This window comes from Primulina eburnea, chromosome 3 (assembly GCF_022965805.1).
Source record: "Primulina eburnea isolate SZY01 chromosome 3, ASM2296580v1, whole genome shotgun sequence".
Classification (NCBI taxonomy): domain Eukaryota; kingdom Viridiplantae; phylum Streptophyta; class Magnoliopsida; order Lamiales; family Gesneriaceae; genus Primulina; species Primulina eburnea.
The window spans coordinates 13,622,376-13,641,013 of record NC_133103.1 but is presented as its reverse complement, the minus strand read 5'-3'; the positions used below and the strand labels follow the sequence as shown (position 1 = coordinate 13,641,013).

General features: G+C 35.9%; 2 protein-coding genes across 8 annotated transcripts; one reads left to right on the top strand and one right to left on the bottom strand.

Moving 5' to 3' along the window:
* The first annotated feature begins 541 nt into the window (after window positions 1–541).
* LOC140826658 (probable purine permease 11) lies at window positions 542–3,465 on the top strand. 7 transcript variants are annotated; one of them, XM_073189136.1, is made up of 4 exons: window positions 548–685; window positions 779–843; window positions 1,234–1,328; window positions 2,297–3,465. In XM_073189136.1, exon 4 carries the CDS (start codon window positions 2,314–2,316, stop codon window positions 3,388–3,390), a length of 1,077 nt encoding a protein of 358 aa, XP_073045237.1. In that variant the 5' UTR covers window positions 548–685; window positions 779–843; window positions 1,234–1,328; window positions 2,297–2,313; the 3' UTR covers window positions 3,391–3,465. The 7 variants fall into 7 exon arrangements, with proteins under 7 accessions (XP_073045236.1, XP_073045233.1, XP_073045237.1 ...); XM_073189134.1 differs by lacking the exon at window positions 1,234–1,328; XM_073189133.1 differs by having other exon boundaries at window positions 1,234–3,465.
* A 3,537-nt stretch (window positions 3,466–7,002) lies between these two features.
* On the bottom strand, window positions 7,003–7,986 carry LOC140826810 (uncharacterized). Its single transcript, XM_073189315.1, has one exon. It carries the CDS (start codon window positions 7,984–7,986, stop codon window positions 7,003–7,005), a length of 984 nt encoding a protein of 327 aa, XP_073045416.1.
* Between the last annotated feature and the right edge of the window lie 10,652 nt (window positions 7,987–18,638).

Sequence of the window (18,638 nt, the reverse complement as noted above, 5' to 3'; positions counted from 1 at the left end):
TGGTGTAAATAGTCGAACAAAATTTGCTATTCCGATGCAATGATAGAGGCCAGTTGTAACAATCGGGACCACAAGTGAAAAAACAAAAATTAACAAAATTGAACAAAAAATCAATTAAAAATAATTATAATTATCCATCTGGATAACAATCTTTCTTTTTGGCGAAACTTTGAGTTGAATCTTAAAAATTCTTATAATATTTTATATTTATATTTTCAAAAAAAAAAAAGAAGTGAAAACCTTGAAAATATAAAAATCTATATAAATGATGACATTTCAGTAAATTTATATTTTGATATTCAATTTTTCTGAAATTTGTAACTTTAATTTATTTTTTTAATTATATAATTTATAATCAATTTAATTGGTTTATATTATAAATAATTATCCAAACAATCATATTTACTAATTTTAATCATTAATTACATATAAATTACACTACCGATAAAAAAGACAGACCAGTTTTTTTTAGTACAATATAATTAAAAATTAAAATAAAGAGAAAACAGTGCAGCGAGCCCTTAACTTACACGTAACACCGTTCGAAATGGCATACAAATCGGCCAACCGGTTTCATTCTCCCACGCATCTCTGGATTCCATCAACAATTTTATTAAATTAAATGCTCTCCAGATATTTAGTAAATCCGTCATAGTTCGTTGTACTTAATCCGTGAATCTCGTCGGTCGGGTTTTTTTAAATTCAGCAATCTTGATTTTTCCAGCAGTGTTTTTAAAATTTACCTTTTTTCCTCAATTGTTTCTCCATTTCTTATCAGCTGTGGGTGCATATTTTCCCTCACTTTTCTGGGGAGGTTTTCATTTTTCCATACCATCATGCTAGGTATATCAGTTTCTCTTTACATATACGATGTTTTGTGCGTGCGCATGTGTATTTGTGTCTGTATGTCATTCTAATCTTGTGTCTGTTTGAAGATGTTTTTTTTTCTTTTTCTGTCATTGATTTCATGGGGTTTTCATTCTTTGATGGGTTTTAATTGGTTTATGCAACACGATAGTGAGATATTTAATTTGGTTTATTTTACATTTATTTGTCTCAGGGTTTTAATCTTATTTACTCATGGCTCTTTTATAGAGTTAAATTATTATTGTTGAATAATGACTTTGCTCTGCTGAATAGTTTTAAATATTAGGAAAATCAATCTTTATCGAGTTTTAATGATTTGTAGGATTTTTAATCACTGAAAATAACAGATGAATTTTTTTTGGTAAGTGTTCCAACGCCATCTGAATCATCCACTACGAGCTATGAGTTTCAATACCATACAAAATGGACAATTTGAAGATTAGAGCAATTGATTCTAATTTGTGAGTTTATGAGCATTTTTACCCAACTCGTGGCTTCTTTGGTGCTTATCAGTATTTTAAGAACTTTTTGAGTTTATTCCGGGTATTCCTTTTAGAAGTGTGTAACTTTGTTTTTTTTTTTTTAACTCAATCTAACTTGCTACGTTCTTGTTGGCATGATCTGTGAATAAGACGGGTTGATTTTATTCTGTTGTTTGATTTGCGATATGGATTTACTGGAGGTTTGTGTTTTGGAAACAATTGTTTACAACTTGTATTAACCATCGGATATTATAAGTGAATACTGGGATTGGCAAATGGAGAATTGGTTTGAATCATGCTTCAACTCTAAAGCTTTAGAACTGCCCACCTAATTTACGAATCAGCATTCGCTCCATCTTAGGAGGTCTAGTTCCATTGTATGGGTGATCCATTGTGGACATACTTTTATCTTCTTCTATTCTATTTCAGTGGATTGGTGGTTGATTAATTACATCTATAAGCTTATCATTGTGTTCCAGCTACCTGCATTACATCGTGTACTGTTCTGTGACTAAATACTATGTTTTTTAGGCACATTTACCTGGTATAGAATCTTAATTTGACCCCAAACTCCCTAACATATTGAATTCTTAGTTGCATTCTTCTCAGGCTGTTATATTATGGAAATTGGTTTTCATCTGAGCTAATCTTTGTTTTCCTCTTTCAGTGGAAAATTGGTGATGTGTAGAATTATTAATTTGAAATCGTTGACGTGTAGAATTTTGATAGTTTACATCTTTAATGTCTTATTTAAGTGTTTGGTTGCTTCATCATTATGCCCTTATTTAATATTTCCTCAGCTATGGAATGCATAACCATCATGGTATTCGGTAGATTTCCTTTTTAGGGTTTGGACACTAATTTACTAACTATCTGGACGGCGATATCTTGAATACATTTCGAATATGATATCTAATACATTAGCATGCTTGTTGATTGTATAACAGAGAAGCAGGAGCCAATTATGGCAAAAGATGGGCCTTCAACTTATCGTTCACCACTTCACACCCTTAAGAGATGGCATTGGTGGCTTCTGGTGGCTCTGAACATATTTTTTCTGATTGTTGGTCAAGCTGCTGCTGTTCTATTAGGAAAATTTTATTACGATAAAGGCGGAAATAGTAAATGGATGGCAACTCTAGTCCAAACAGCCGCTTTTCCCATTCTTCTGATCCCGTATTTTTTTCTTCTTTCCCCAGATGAGCCATCAAGCACATTATCACCGCGTTCTATTCTTAATTTAGTCGCAATCTATTGCGTTCTTGGATTCCTTATTGCAGGAGACAACATGCTATATTCCATTGGATTATTGTACCTATCTGCTTCAACTTACTCACTTATTTGTGCCACACAGCTGGCTTTTAATGCCATTTTCTCTTACTTCCTTAATCATCAGAAATTTACGGCCTTAATCCTTAATTCTGTCATTATTCTTTCATTATCTTCTGCTCTTCTTGCCGTCAACGATGATTCTGATAAGCCTTCAGGAGTATCCCAGGGGAAATATATTGTAGGAATCATTACTGCAGTAGCAGCTTCTGCTCTATACTCTCTTTTACTTTCATTAATGCAGCTAACGTTCGAGAAAGTCTTAAAGAAAGAAACTTTTTCCATCGTTTTAGAAATGCAAATATGTACGGCACTCGTGGCTACATGTGTCACAATCGTGGGTCTTTTTGCGAGTGGTGAATGGAGGACCTTAAGTAGGGAAATGGATAGTTTTACCACCGGAAAACTTTCTTATGTGATGACTCTGGTTTGGACAGCCATTTCATGGCAGGTCTGTTCTGTCGGGGTTGTGGGTTTGATTTTTGTGGTGTCGTCTCTGTTCTCCAATGTAATTAGTACGCTTTCCTTGGCCGTTACTCCTATTGCTTCTTTGGTTGTGTTCCATGACAAGATGAATGGCGTGAAGATAATAGCAATGCTGATGGCATTTTGGGGGTTTGCTTCTTACATTTATCATAACTATCTTGATGAAGTCGAGGTAAGGAAGAATCAAACTGATGCTAATAATGCTGTTAATGATTCTTGTTCCTAACATTTCCTCGTGGTTTTTTTTTTTTAACTTTTTAGTTTCTCATTGTGTAATCTACCTTGTGGTTTTTTAATATATTTTAAAGATTATTTTTGTTTGAACATCACAGAAATTGGTATTTGGAATTTATTTCAACACGTGGAAAGAAGATTTTCTTGTGTAGATGCTTCAATTTGAACTGATTCGAAAATTTTCAGTTCTTAGGAATTATTAAATCGTAAATATACTGTGGCATATCTGAAAATTATTTAGATTTCTTGTTTGAACATAATTTTCCTGCGCATCAATGGATCGATGATAATACATATTAATTAGGTGTGACTGATCATTAAAAAATTTGCTCAAACAAGAAAGAATATTTGATGGTTAACCTAATTAACTTGATTTAGAAGATAAGAGTTCGTAAAAATGAGCGAATCCATTGAGTTTTGAAGGTGTAATATTTAAAACATATTTAACTTTTAACATTCGAAGTTCGAAAAAATAAGAAAAAAGAAGAATTAGAAAAATTTAGAATGACTTATCCATGTATAACAAATAAAAAAATAAACGAAGGAATATTTATTAACAAATTGGTGGATTAGGTGAACGTGATGTTAAATAATCACGATATCGATAGTTTTTTAAAACTAGTATTTGGGTTGAGCATGTTGTACAAGACTTATTTTGAGTAGTTTATCTGACTGACGTGATTTGTAAACTTGTGCATTCATATTAAAGATTTTCTCAATATGCATATGAAAGATAGCGCCTCAAGTTTATCGCTAAAATCGAATGAACACATATAATATTTATATAAAATAGAAATAAAGATTCTGTCTTTTTTTCTATTGTTATTTTGTGGACACTATCTGTAAACAATGCCTATATAATAATAATAATATATGACGTAACCTATGGTATATGTTTGAATATATCCATGAAAACAAACTTGGATGTTATATAAAGATATAACCACTAATAATTATCCTTTTTTCACATAAATATTTGAATTTGGACACAGTTGGCTTTGTCAGCATACAATTCATACTTATATAATCACATTTATGAAAAGATTGCACATAAAAAGTCTTTCCCACTCCGCAGTGGTGTACTATGTTAATAGTTCTGAAAACATTGATCGGTTTAAACGTCAACAGGTAATTGTGTTTTCCATTTAAATGAAAAAAGAGATTGAATGTCAATGCTAATTGTCTCTAGACATATCAAAAATTAAATTTACTTGTAACTTCAGTTTATAATCTCAGCTGCTTGAAAGATCGATCCTTCGGTATGACTCACACATTAAATTTCGAAGGAGAATTGAATTGGAGTAAAGAAAAGAGAAGGCAGCAGCGGGGGCCAGGGAAAGTTGGGCAATGAATGCCACGTCAATGTCGCCAGTTACACTCCCAACAGTCTCTCGTAAACCAATATTTGTTTTTCCAAACAAAAACTATTTACTTCATGAAATTTATCATATATGTGTTTGTTTTCTAACAAGGAAGATCTGTACAGCTCACTATTAAAATTTCTTGTCTCTTAGAACAAGAAAATTCAATGCAACACACCTAACTTATTTATTGCGTGACATTATCAAAACTATTTATTGTCATAATATATAAGCTATGTACCCTTATTTTAATTTAATATTGTAGAAGCTAGAGAAAAACAAAGAAGGATGTTAAGTGCGCGCTAAATCCCCGAGTCCCCCACAACTATAGAAACATAATGTTTTGTTAATTTAATTTTTAAAATTCCGTACAAACGAAACTTTTTTGAGTAAAATGTAACATAATTTGAAATACCAACCGTTGGAGAAGATTTCGTCATCTTACTATCACGAGGGGTATTCAAATACACATTAAGCTCCAATCACATGGTATAATATGATTATGTTTCTTGTGATACGGTCTCACGAATCTTTATCTGTGAGACATGTCAACCTTACCGATATTCACAATAAACAATAATACTCTTAGCATAAAAAGTAATATTTTTTTCATGGATGACCCAAATAAGAGATCTATCTCACAAAATATGACATGTGAGACCGTCTAACACAAGTTTTTGTAGTATAATATTAAAAGATAAAACAACCACTCTCCCAAATTATACTTCACAGAAAAGGAAAGAACTTTTCTATATATTAGGTAAAAACTGGGAGAAAGCACTTTTTTTACTAAATAATAATAATATTACTGCATGCGCATGAGAAAGGAAAGACAATTTTAACTAAATAGGACAAAGCCGAAAGGGTCTTGAATTCCTTTCTTTAAGTGGTAAGAATATTTTAAAGGCGGTGCAGACAATTAAGTTGATCTGTGTTAGTTGAGAACTATTAACCAATAACATGTAAAGTACTGAAGACTTGGAGATTTGAAAATAAATATATTCAAGAAAATGATGAAATTTTGACCATGCATTACATTAATTTTGGTCAAAAAATGTGAATTATTGCATGCTTCAGATATTCATATTCAACATCTACCAACACACACACACACACATTTTTAAAAAAAAATGAAAAATGTTAAAAGAATATCTCCAAAAATAGAGTTCAATTATTTTTCCAAAAGAAAAGGGCATCACTCCACCACTCACTCTCAAATTGACATGTTCGTGTGTTCAATTTTGATCCCATCAAATAGTCAACTCCATATACATGTGTATGCATCGTGACACGACTCCACCACTCTCACCCCATCCAAACTCATCGCTTCCAAGTAAAACAAATGGCGGACAAAATGCACCAACCCACCCATATTCTCTATTTTGGTAACGAGCAACAACCTTTCTAACATTTGAATCATGGAATGCCTTTGGATACACATTTTTATAAGGGATTTGATCTGGTTTTGAAAAACTAGTAGTGTTCGTTCAATTGGAATTTTTTAGAAAGAAAAAAAAAGAACCAATTAAAGAAGACAAAAACTTGTATGAGATGGTATCACGGATCGTTAAAGTGGAAAGATGATATTAATATTCTTAAGAAAGGCACTCACTCTCCATGGGTTGAGTCTCACACTCACTCAGGTAATCCGAGAGAGTACTTCGAATTTTGTGAGACGGATCTCTTATTTGGGTTAACTATGAAAAAATATTACTTTTTATGTTAAGAACATTACTTTTTATTGTGAATATCGATAGATTTGACCCGTCTCACAGATAAATATTCGTGAGATAGTCTCACAAAAGACCTACTCATTAGAGAATTGAGAAAACTAAAAATAAATTTGTTTGGTAATGTCTAAACTGGCCCCTTAACTAAAAGTTGCGGGACAAGTAATGTCAATTGCCCCACAAAACTAAGACTGCCGGCACTATGAAATTCAATAATAAAATTTTTTATATATATAATTTGTGTATGAATTTGGGGTTCATGGCTGAGATTATATAATTCTATAACTATTACAATGCCACAATACAAAAGGAATGATACATGATGTGATGATGTGTTTTCCGATGTAATTATTTTTTCATTATAAAAAATTAATTATGATATCTTAGTAAATTTTTTGTGTTTAGTCAAGAATAAAATGGAAGAAGAATAAGGGTGTAATAACCATATAACAAAACGAGGGGCAAAGTCGTCAATTGGTGATAGGTCAAAAGTCAACGGTCGTCGAAATCAATTCAGTAGTTGGGATTGTACCTCCCGAAATCGGCAAGCTTCCGGGACCGATTCTTGCAAAACGACGACACAGTGGAGAGGTGTGCCTTCGGCGGTGCTCTAGCGTCACCTCCCAGTGCTGCCGCCGTCATCAGCTCCGGCAGAGCGCCTTTCTGATTCCGGTGCCTGCTCGGGCTGGCCCGCACTAAAGGGCTCAAGCAAAACGTCAAGCCTGCCATGTTTTTGTTGGGAGCCGCCCTACCTCCACCGCTCCGCGTCGAAGCCGGCGTCCTCCTCGGTGTCTGCCTCCACCCTTGGGAGGATTCAGAAGAGTATCCGCTCGATCCACCTCGGCAATGCTCGTCGTCTTCGTCGTCGGAGAATCTCGCAGGAGACATTCCGCGGTTTTTCCAGGCCCTCCGACGATCTCCGGCCATGCTTACGTCGATGGGGAACGTGTTGACCTTCTTTTTCCGGCGATTTGGAAGAGCGGCGGACAACCAAGATGGAGAAGAAGTACAAGGATCGCGAGCTCTGGAACCGGGACCCGAATCCGAAACACTTGGATCCGAAATGGGACCCGACACATCCGTCCCCGTCTTCCCTCGCTTCGATTTGAAGAGTCCAGAGAGAAGCGAAAAAATTCTCCCCCCGTTACTCTTCTTCCTGCCCCTCTCAATTTCAACGGTTATAGATCCACTGGGCCCCACCTGCGGAGTACCGTAGAAACGTTGGTCTTGGTTTCCGTGTATCTGCCATGCGGCGGCGTTGTCCGACTTTCGGCGTGATATGTAAGGCGAAACCGAACGAGGAAAGGCGAGAGACGGCGGATGATGGGTGGTATCAGCTTTCCGGCAACCCCCCCGATCTTGTGCCAGCTGCAATTGGGCTTGCATTAATTGGGCCTGAGCTTGCGCAGCCATGATCGCAAGGAGTCGCTCCCGCAGGCAGGAGGCGCAAACGCCGACGGCGCTGCTGAAGTCCGCCGGATGCTTCTTGCACCTCATTCACTCGCTCGCAACACGATCAGATATGAATGTCGTGACTGTATCTGGATTGACTTTCTTCAGTATTATTTCTGTAATCTATACAGATATCGTTGGTTGGCGTGTGTATTTCATCGGTAAGCGTCACTGTAAAGAATATGAGATTTTTTATGAAGTTTTACAAAGTCCCAGGACTTCTTCTTCTTCTTCTTCGTTATAGAGAGAGAACAGAGAAAATGGCCGAGAAATTTCAAGGGTTATGCCGTAGGTTGTTTTGTTGTTGATAGTACACACTGCACACATGGCATAGATCTATATTTTTCAAAAAAATTGATAATATAAAAAATAATATTTTTTTAATATTTAAATATATGTACATGTGAGATGGTGTTATAAAAAAAAATTTATGATAATATTTATGTAACTATGTGCATATATTTTCTATATATTGACTAATAAAATTTCATTATTTTAATATTATTAATCTACAAAGATTTTACTTTACTGAAATATATGATTGGAAAAATGTTGGGATCTAACGATAAAGTGATATATTGATAATTGAATCTCATTAAAATTTACGTAAAAATAGATTACATACACTATCTATGCTATCAAATATTGAACATGTTGGTGAGGATTTTTAAACATTTGAAATTCGTTCTCTTATCTCTGGTTAATGTGTTTTTGCGGTAAACGAAGTGGAACATGCGCTGATTCACATAACAAAATTTTACAAACAATTTGAAAAGTTTTCCAAGTATTCTTTAAATTTTTTTAAGATGATGTTTTTTTTTTTTTTTTTTATTTGTGTGAATTGTGCATTCGGAGATTCGAGAGATGAATTTGTTTTGAAAGGAAGATTATTTATAACTTAGAAAATGAGGTATCATGTGAGACAGTTTCACATATATTTATTGATGAGACGGTAAAGTCTGTCCAAATTTACAATCAAACTTAATAATTTAGACATAAAAACTATTTTTTTCATTAATAACCAAAAAAGAAAATCCGTCTCACAAAATTGACTCGTGAAACTGTAATTTTTGTATATATAATTGCTTATTCGGTAGTATTATTTATGATGGTGGTACGGATTGTAATATTTTGATTTGGTAGTAAACCGAACCAATCTCCTCGAGTTTCGTTTAACCAAATGGTGGTTTTTTCTACTTGAATTCATTCAAATTGAAACATCCAACGTTTGATTTGTCCGGTTATGATTCATAAACTCTTAAAACCGAAGTCGGTCGTTACTTGAAAATGATATTTTCAAATGAAAAATAATTCAAAGAGATTCCCATTTCGTAAAACGACAGTTTCAAGCTTAACATTTCATTTCCCCATTTTGTGAAAAACGACATCTTCAATTTTGTATGAGATTCGATTAATTTAAACATGACACATTACGATGAACGGGGACATCCACTACTATTAAATAACTTAAAGTCAAGGCTGTTGACATTTCAAGCACATTTTTTATTCAAACAATTTTTTTAAAGTTTGGTTCAAAGTTGGCTACCAAACTTTGAACACACATCCTCCATTCACACTTCACCAACCCCAAAAATTTTTCCTATAAATACCATGCATTTGCATCCATTCAATCCATCCCAAAAACATCCCAAAAGCACAAGCATTTGAGTGTTGTATAGCCTAGTCATTTAGATAAATTTTAGTATGCTCTGTGGTTGCGGCAATGTCCGATCTTCCACATCAGAAAGAATTTTCTATGTGATTAGAGTTGTGTTAGTTCCACTTTGAAAGTGAGATTGCGTGTGTTTCATCCAAGAATAATTATTCTTGAAGTTCTTGGTGTCCCCTAAGTTGTTCTAGGGAGAGTTGTTGTTATCTCCTATTGTTGTAGGAACGATTTGTACCCATTATTGATATAGTGGAGATTTCTTTTGTTGGACTTCGGTCTCGTGGTTTTTCCCTAATTTGGGTTTTCCACGTAAAAATCCTTATGTCGTTTTCTTCATAATTATTATCATTGTTGATATCGTGGAAATACTTTGATCTGATATTATCGCTAAAGGGAAAAGATTCAACACTTCCGCTGTACGAAAAGTTATTTAATTTGGCTATCTTTCCCAACAAGTGGTATCAGAGCCACATTAGGATACATGGAAGAATCCATTGGAGGAATGTTTAAACTCAACGGATCAAATTATTCCATATGGAAGCCAAGCATGTTGGACCTGCTATATTGCAAAGATCTGTATTTGCCATTGAGTGGAGATAGTGCCAAGCCAGAAAACATATCAAACGAAGAATGGACTATACTGCATCGAAAAGCTGTCGGTTTCATACGACGTTTTATCGAACACAGTATATTTCATCACTTCGCGAACGAGAATAAAGCTGATGCTCTGTGGACCAAAATTGAAGCTATGTTTGAGAGAAAGAATGCCTTGAACAAAGCTTCGATTATCAGAAATCTTGCACGACTGAGATACAAAGAAAATGCAAATATGACAGAGCATCTGAATGCTTACCAGGGTCTAATCAACCAATCTATCACCATGAAGATTACTCTGGATGACGAAGTTACGGCACTATTATTACTGAGCTCCTTGCCAGATAGTTGGGATACTCTTGTGGTGTCGCTCAGTAATTCTGCTCCTGATGGAAAACTGACATTACAAACAGTCAAAGATTGTCTTCTAAATGAAGAGTCCAGAAGAAAGGAGCAAGTAGCCAACTGTAGTGACCCGTTCCAGAATCACCTACTAGGCAAGAACTAAGCATGCAATTAACCTAATTAACAATAATCAGAGATAACAGCGGAAAAGTCAACAACAATAATGGTTATACAACCCAATCGAAGTCTAGAATAACTCCAAATAAAATATCCAATACAACCATATCGAAATAGAATAGTACTGAAAACTAAACCAACCAGATACTCACTGTCCTCCTCCTGCTCTTCCTGAGCTGTCCAACCTGAGGCCTGCCCCGTGGGAATGGGGTGTCCAAGAATAAACAAAACCGAGGACGTGAGCGATAAGAACGCCCAGTACAAAAGTATGAGTATACAGACCTATATGAAATGCACATGCTATGATCATGATACCGGGGTAGTCAAGAAACAGGAGTCACAAAAGGATCTCAACAATGCTCAGTCTAGAGGCGCCAAGTGGATAGTGCCGCGCGGTACACCTCTGGGTCACTGCATCCACTACAAGACAGACGTGGACCTAAAATGTCCCGGACCACCGAAGCCCTCCCGACCCGTCGGCCACTGTGTACTCTCGGTGTCCATGCGTCCACAAGACAGGGCTGAGCGGCCCCAAGATATAGCTTATCTCGAAAGAGATACAGCTCAACAGTAAAGGCTATCTCGAAGGAGGTACGGCTCAACATGAAATGCAACGTGCAGTAATAAACGTGACATAATAGCATGCATCATATGACATATATCAATGCACCACATAATCATGCAACACATATAAGAATGTATACTCAACCAGGATATCTCGGATAGTACTTTCGTACCTCTATCACAGCAAGCCTAGCCTTACGCAACACCGCTAATCAGGTCTAGCACAAGCCTACGCATCAAAAGCATACCCAATGAACAATACTACCATGCTAGACTAGCAAAACCAGCACTCCCTAGTACTACCAAAGGTTTAGGGTTTACCTTCGTCCGTCGACAGCCCTTTGATGTCGATTGCCTCGTAACTCAGACGCCTCTACGCTACTACTCCTGGCAGCTCTTGGCTATCGCTCGACCAACAACTACCCTAGAACCTTCCAAATCTCTCACTAAAGACTCAATCTCAAGAAATGGCAATACCAAAATGAGGAATTCGAGCACTATTTATAGGCCATGTTCGGATCCTCCGAACAACACTTCGGAACGTCCGAACGCTACGTGTCCATTGGCTCTTGACAGCTCATGATCGGATCCTCCGATCATACACTTCGGACCGTCCGAACATGCATGGAAAAATGACGTGTCGATCAACACTTGACACCTATGATCGGATTCACCGAACTACACTTCGGATCGTCCGAACTCTTCGGTGCTTCCGAACCCTCTTCGGTCCGTCCGATCATGACTCGGTCAAAATTACACCTTAAACCTTCTTAATCACCATTACTCCGTTAATTACCCAATTTGGAATTCGGGCTACTACACCAACTCTGAAACTAAGGCATTAGTTACAGAAATAGTTGATAATCGAGGAAGAAATTACACCAGAGGACCTCATAAAGGAAGAGACAAATCCAGAGGAAAGTCCAAAACCAGAAAAGAATTCAAGTGTCATTATTGTGGAGGTCCAAATCACTATGAAAGAGAATGCAGAAAAAAGAAGAGAGATCAAAGGAATGGGACAAAGTCGGAAGAGAAAGACACGACTGCAGTTACATCCGATGGAGATATTATCATCCTTGGTGATGATGCATGTGTCAGTATATCATACCAGCAAACTGATTGGATGATTGACTCGGGAGCTTCATATCATATTACTCCACACAGAGATATGTTTGCGTCCTACTCAAGTGGAAACTTTGGCAAAGTTAGAATGGCCAATCAAGGTTTGACTGAGGTCGTTGGTATGGGGAGCATTGTCTTGGAGACAGATACAGGGTGTCATCTCGTTCTCAGAGATGTTCGACATGTTCCAGATATTCGATTTAACATCATCTCTACAGGCAAGCTTGATGATGATGGTTGTTCCAGTCACTTTGGTGGAGGAAAATGGAAACTCACCAAAGGATCTCTTATTATTGCTAGAGGTATGAAGCAAAATTCTCTTTACCTCATGCAAGCAAAAATATCAAATGGAGAGGTTCATGGATCTACAAAAACCTCATCCATTGAGTTGTGGCACAAGAGACTTGGACATATTAGCCAGAAGGGAATGGAAACTTTGGCTAAGAGAAAACTCCTTCCTGAAGTATCTGGTATGCATTTGGAAACTTGTGTTGATTGTTTGGCCGGAAAACAACACAGAGTTGCATTTCAAAGTTTTTCTTCATCAAGAAAAACTCAACGCTTGGAGTTAGTACACACAGATTTGTGTTACATGAAAGACAGAACTCTCGGTGGTGCACTGTATTTTGTGACCTTTATTGATGATTTCTCACGAAAGGTCTGGTGCTTTGCGTTGAAATCTAAAGATCATGTCCTTGAGGTCTTTAAACATTTTCACGCAAAAGTTGAAAGAGAAACAGGAAAGAAACTGAAGTGTATTCGTTCTGACAATGGTGGTGAATACAGGGGTCCGTTTGAGCAATACTGTATAACTCATGGTATCAGGCTTGAGAAAAGTGTTCCAAAAACCCCTCAGCACAATGGTCTAGCTGAAAGAATGAACAGGACAATTTGTGAAAGGATAAAGTGTATGTTATCACACTCCAAATTGCCCAATTCCTTTTGGGGCGAAGCTATGAGAACTGCAATTGATTTGATCAACCTTTCTCCATCAGCCGCGTTAGATGGTGATGTTCCTAACAAAGTTTGGACAGGGAAAGATGTCTCATACAAACACTTGAGAGTGTTTGGTTGCAAAGCTTTTGTTCATATACCAAAAGATGAAAGATCCAAGCTTGATGACAAATCCAAAAAGTGCATATTTTTGGGTTATGGCCATGAAGAGTTCGGATACAGATTATGGGATCCATTGAATCAAAAGATTGTTAGAAGCCGAGATGTTGTATTCCTCGAAGATGAAGTTGGTTCTGATGCGGAACACAACAAACAATCACAATCATCCAATTCAGAATTTCCTGTAAATTTAGATCCAGTTTATTTCCCCACAATTCAGGATCACGGGGGAGAAACACAAACTGAGCATGATGAGATAATTGAGCCAATAGATGCTCAAGACAACTCTTCAACTCCACCTTCAGAAACAGAGATCAGAAGGTCCACCAGACAAAGAGTACCTTCTATGAGATACAACCCACATGAGTATGTGATGATCACTGATGACGGAGAACCAGAGAGTTTCAAAGAAGCTGTATCAAGTACACAAAAAGATAAGTGGATCGAAGCAATGAAAGAAGAGATGCAATCGCTTTATGAAAATCACACCTACAACTTAGTAAAGCTACCAAAAGGTAAGAAATCACTCAAAAATAAATGGGTTTACAGGTTGAAGACTGAAGAAAATAAATCACGGCTAAGGTACAAAGCGAGGTTAGTTGTGAAAGGTTTCAGCCAGAAGAAAGGTGTTGATTTTGATGAAATTTTCTCACCAGTGGTGAAGATGTCCTCTATCAGAGTTGTTCTGGGACTTGCAGCTAGTATGGATCTGGAAATAGAACAACTCGATGTTAAGACTGCATTTCTTCATGGTGATCTAGATGAAGAAATATATATGGACCAACCTGAAGGATTCATAGTTAAAGGCAAAGAGGATATGGTGTGTCGACTAAACAAAAGTTTGTATGGGTTGAAACAAGCTCCAAGACAGTGGTACAAGAAGTTTGATACATTCATGATGAATCATGGGTACAGCAGAACCAATTCTGATCATTGTGTATTTGTTAAGAGATATGATCAGAATGATATCATCATATTATTGTTATATGTTGATGATATGTTGATCATTGGTCATGATCCAAGCAAGATAGAAAAGCTTAAGGAGGAGCTTAACAAGTCTTTTGCAATGAAAGACTTAGGATCAGCAAAACAGATTCTTGGAATGAAGATCTCTAGGGATATGGCCAATAAGAAACTATGGTTATCTCAAGAACAATACATTGAGAAAGTTCTTGAAAGATTCAAAATGGATAAAGCAAAGGCTGTTGGTACTCCACTTGCAGGTCATTTCAAATTAAGTTCCATTCAATGTCCCACAAGTGAAGAAGAAAAGAAAGAAATGGAGAGGGTTCCTTATGCTTCAGCAGTCGGCAGTTTGATGTATGCAATGGTATGTACGAGACCTGACATTGCTCACGCAGTTGGCATGGTAAGTCGATTTCTCTCTAATCCTGGCAAAGATCACTGGTCAGCAGTGAAATGGATATTCCGATATCTGAGAGGTACTTCTAAGTTTTGTTTGAGATTCGGAACTAGTCAAACTGTGTTAGAAGGTTATACTGATGCAGATATGGCTGGTGATGTTGATTCTAGAAAGTCCACATCCGGATACTTGATGACATTTGCAGGGGGAGCAGTATCATGGCAATCAAAACTTCAAAAGTGCGTGGCATTGTCTACAACAGAAGCCGAGTATATAGCCACAACTGAAGCAAGTAAAGAACTACTATGGTTGAAGAAGTTTCTACAAGAGTTAGGTTTGAGACAAGACAAATTTACGCTCTACTGTGATAGTCAGAGTGCAATTCATCTGAGTAAGAACTCTAGTTTACACTCAAGGTCAAAGCATATCGATGTAAAGTATCATTGGATCCGGGATGCGTTGAACGAGAAATTGTTACATCTTGAGAAGATACATACCGATGATAATGGTTCCGATATGTTTACGAAGTCATTGTCCAAAGAAAAGCTGGAAAACTGTAGAAATATTGCAGGTCTGTTTGAATCTACAAAATGAAGCTTGAGGGGGAGAATTGTTGACATTTCAAGCACATTTTTTATTCAAACAATTTTTTTAAAGTTTGGTTCAAAGTTGGCTACCAAACTTTGAACACACATCCTCCATTCACACTTCACCAACCCCAAAAATTTTTCCTATAAATACCATGCATTTGCATCCATTCAATCTATCCCAAAAACATCCCAAAAGCACAAGCATTTGAGTGTTGTATAGCCTAGTCATTTAGATAAATTTTAGTATGCTCTGTGGTTGCGGCAATGTCCGATCTTCCACATCAGAAAGAATTTTCTATGTGATTAGAGTTGTGTTAGTTCCACTTTGAAAGTGAGATTGCGTGTGTTTCATCCAAGAATAATTATTCTTGAAGTTCTTGGTGTCCCCTAAGTTGTTCTAGGGAGAGTTGTTGTTATCTCCTATTGTTGTAGGAACGATTTGTACCCATTATTGATATAGTGGAGATTTCTTTTGTTGGACTTCGGTCTCGTGGTTTTTCCCTAATTTGGGTTTTCCACGTAAAAATCCTTATGTCGTTTTCTTCATAATTATTATCATTGTTGATATCGTGGAAATACTTTGATCTGATATTATCGCTAAAGGGAAAAGATTCAACACTTCCGCTGTACGAAAAGTTATTTAATTTGGCTATCTTTCCCAACAAAGGCTCGACTAAATGTCATTAACTCCCAAAAGTGATTTAATTTTCGAAAAAATCAATTTGTTGATTACATTAATATAATGAATGGCATCGATTTTATTAAAAGGCCAATAGTGTGATCCTTACTAACAAGCTTTAATTGGGATTCAATAGATGACTTGTCGTCGTAATTAACATTTCTTTCGAACAGATTGCATGCACTGTAATTAATAATATTTGAGCGTAAAATCGAATTTGGAGAGGTCTAGAGGGGTTATGACAAAAACTTATGTGAGACGGTCTCACGGATCGTATTTGTGAGACCAGGGGCGGATCTAGAATTTCAACTCTGTGGGGGCCGCTTATAAAATACAGACAAAATATTAAAAGAATAAAGATAAAAATTTCATCGTTTATATGCAACTCAATATAAATAGTACGTTTAAACAAAAAATCTAACTAAAAAGAATTCAATGTTCCTTAAAATTTTCAAACTCTTCAAGTAATAACATGTATACAAATATTTTAAGCAATTTCTCTTTAAAAAAAATATCATCAATACATACGAGAGAAAATCATCATCTATTTTGCTCGAAAGCCTAGTTTTGACGATATTCATAGTTGACAATGACCGTTATGTATTAACAGTAAAAACTAGAAGAGTCAGCAAACTCAGCACATTGAAAATGTTTTTCATAGATAGATGTAGGGATGTAAACGATCCAAACCAAGCCGAACAGTATCAGGCTTGAGCTTGGCTCGTTTAAGATTAATTCAAGCTCGAACTCGAGCTTATTCGAGCTTTTATAATATGGCTTGAGTTTGGCTCGTTTAAGATTGATAGAGCTCGAGCTCAAGCTCAAGCTTTATTCGAGCTTTTATCATCAAGCTAGAATTAGACTTGTCTTGAAATTACTAAGCTTGTGAAAAGCTCGAGTTCGACTCGTTAAAAGCTCGTTTATCATGTTAATCAAGCCGGGCTCGATCTTGGTTTATTAATAGCTCGTTTATCATATTTAACAAGCCTGACTTGAGCTCGGCTCGTTTTCGAGCTCGTAAAACATACAATTGAGCTCGAATTTGAGCTTGATTCGAGCTTGTTAAAATTAAATATATCTATGAACTAATTTTATATTAGACATAAAAGTTTAACTTTTATTAGTACTAATATTTTTATTTGTCAACTCAACAAATGAGTCAATCTCGAGCTTACGAGCCACCTAAACGAGCCGAGTTCGAGCTCGCGAGCCTATTAACGAACATATTTGCGAGCTCACGAGCCGAATACGCTTAGGTTTGAGGTTGGTTTGATTAAGTTGTCGAGCTCAAAATCGAGCTCGAGCTTGGTTTGATATGATTAACAAACAAACTCAAACAAGATTTTTATCGAGCCGAGCTTCGAATAGCTCGCGAACGATTTGGTTTGTTTACATCTCTAGATAGATGATAAATGTAGAAGTAATAAAATATTAAAAAATTAAAAGTAAATCAATTATAAAAAAAAGGAAGCAAAATCTAGGATTCGAACCTGGGTTTATTGGTAAAGAAACTAGTGCCTTGCCATGAAGATACATTCTCTTTAATTTGTTGTGGTGGGTCATTTATATATATATATATATATATATATATATATATATATATATATATATATATATATATATATATATTCAATTTTTCAAATAGTAATATCAACTAAAAAAATTTAAAAATTTTGGGGGGGCCATGGCACTTGTGTGCCCTACTCTAAATCCGCCTCTGTGTGAGACGAATCTCTTATTTGGATTATCCATGAAAAAGTATTGTTTTTTATGCTAAGAGTATTACTTTTATTGCAAATATGTGTAGGGTTGACCCGTCTCATATATTATGATCCGTGAAATGGTCTCACATGAAACCTACTCTAGAGCTATATTCACTTCATCTCAAATATAAACATCTTATTTTCTTTTTCATCCGCCTCAAATATATAGTTCGGTTTTTATATTTAGTATTATTTTCTTTATTTTTTTACTAATTTATCCTTGTCGTTAAATACTTCAACTACTTCCATCAAATTTTCTATCGTAAAACATTCATTAAATAATGGTAAACTGAGAAATTATTTTTAAAAAAAAAACATTTTTACTTATCAGTATATGGGATTGAGGGAGTAATATTTTTTTCTCGAACGTTAATATTCGAAGAATAATTTCAGTTAAAATATGGTCTCACATTTCACTAAAACTAGAAGAGTAGGTCTCATGTGAGACCGTATCACGGATCACAATCTGTGAGACGGGTCAACTCTACCCATATTCACAATAAAAAGTAATACTCTTAGCATAAAAAGTAATACTTTTTCATGGATTATCCAAATAAAGATCCGTCTCACAAAATACGACCCGTGAAACCGTCTCACACAAGTTTTTGCCTAACTAGAAACATCAATTTCTGAAATAAAATCATCATTTATGTATATAAAAAATTGATCGAATTTGTTTATTTTAAGAATAAATTGCCCGCTCATACTTAAAAAGCAT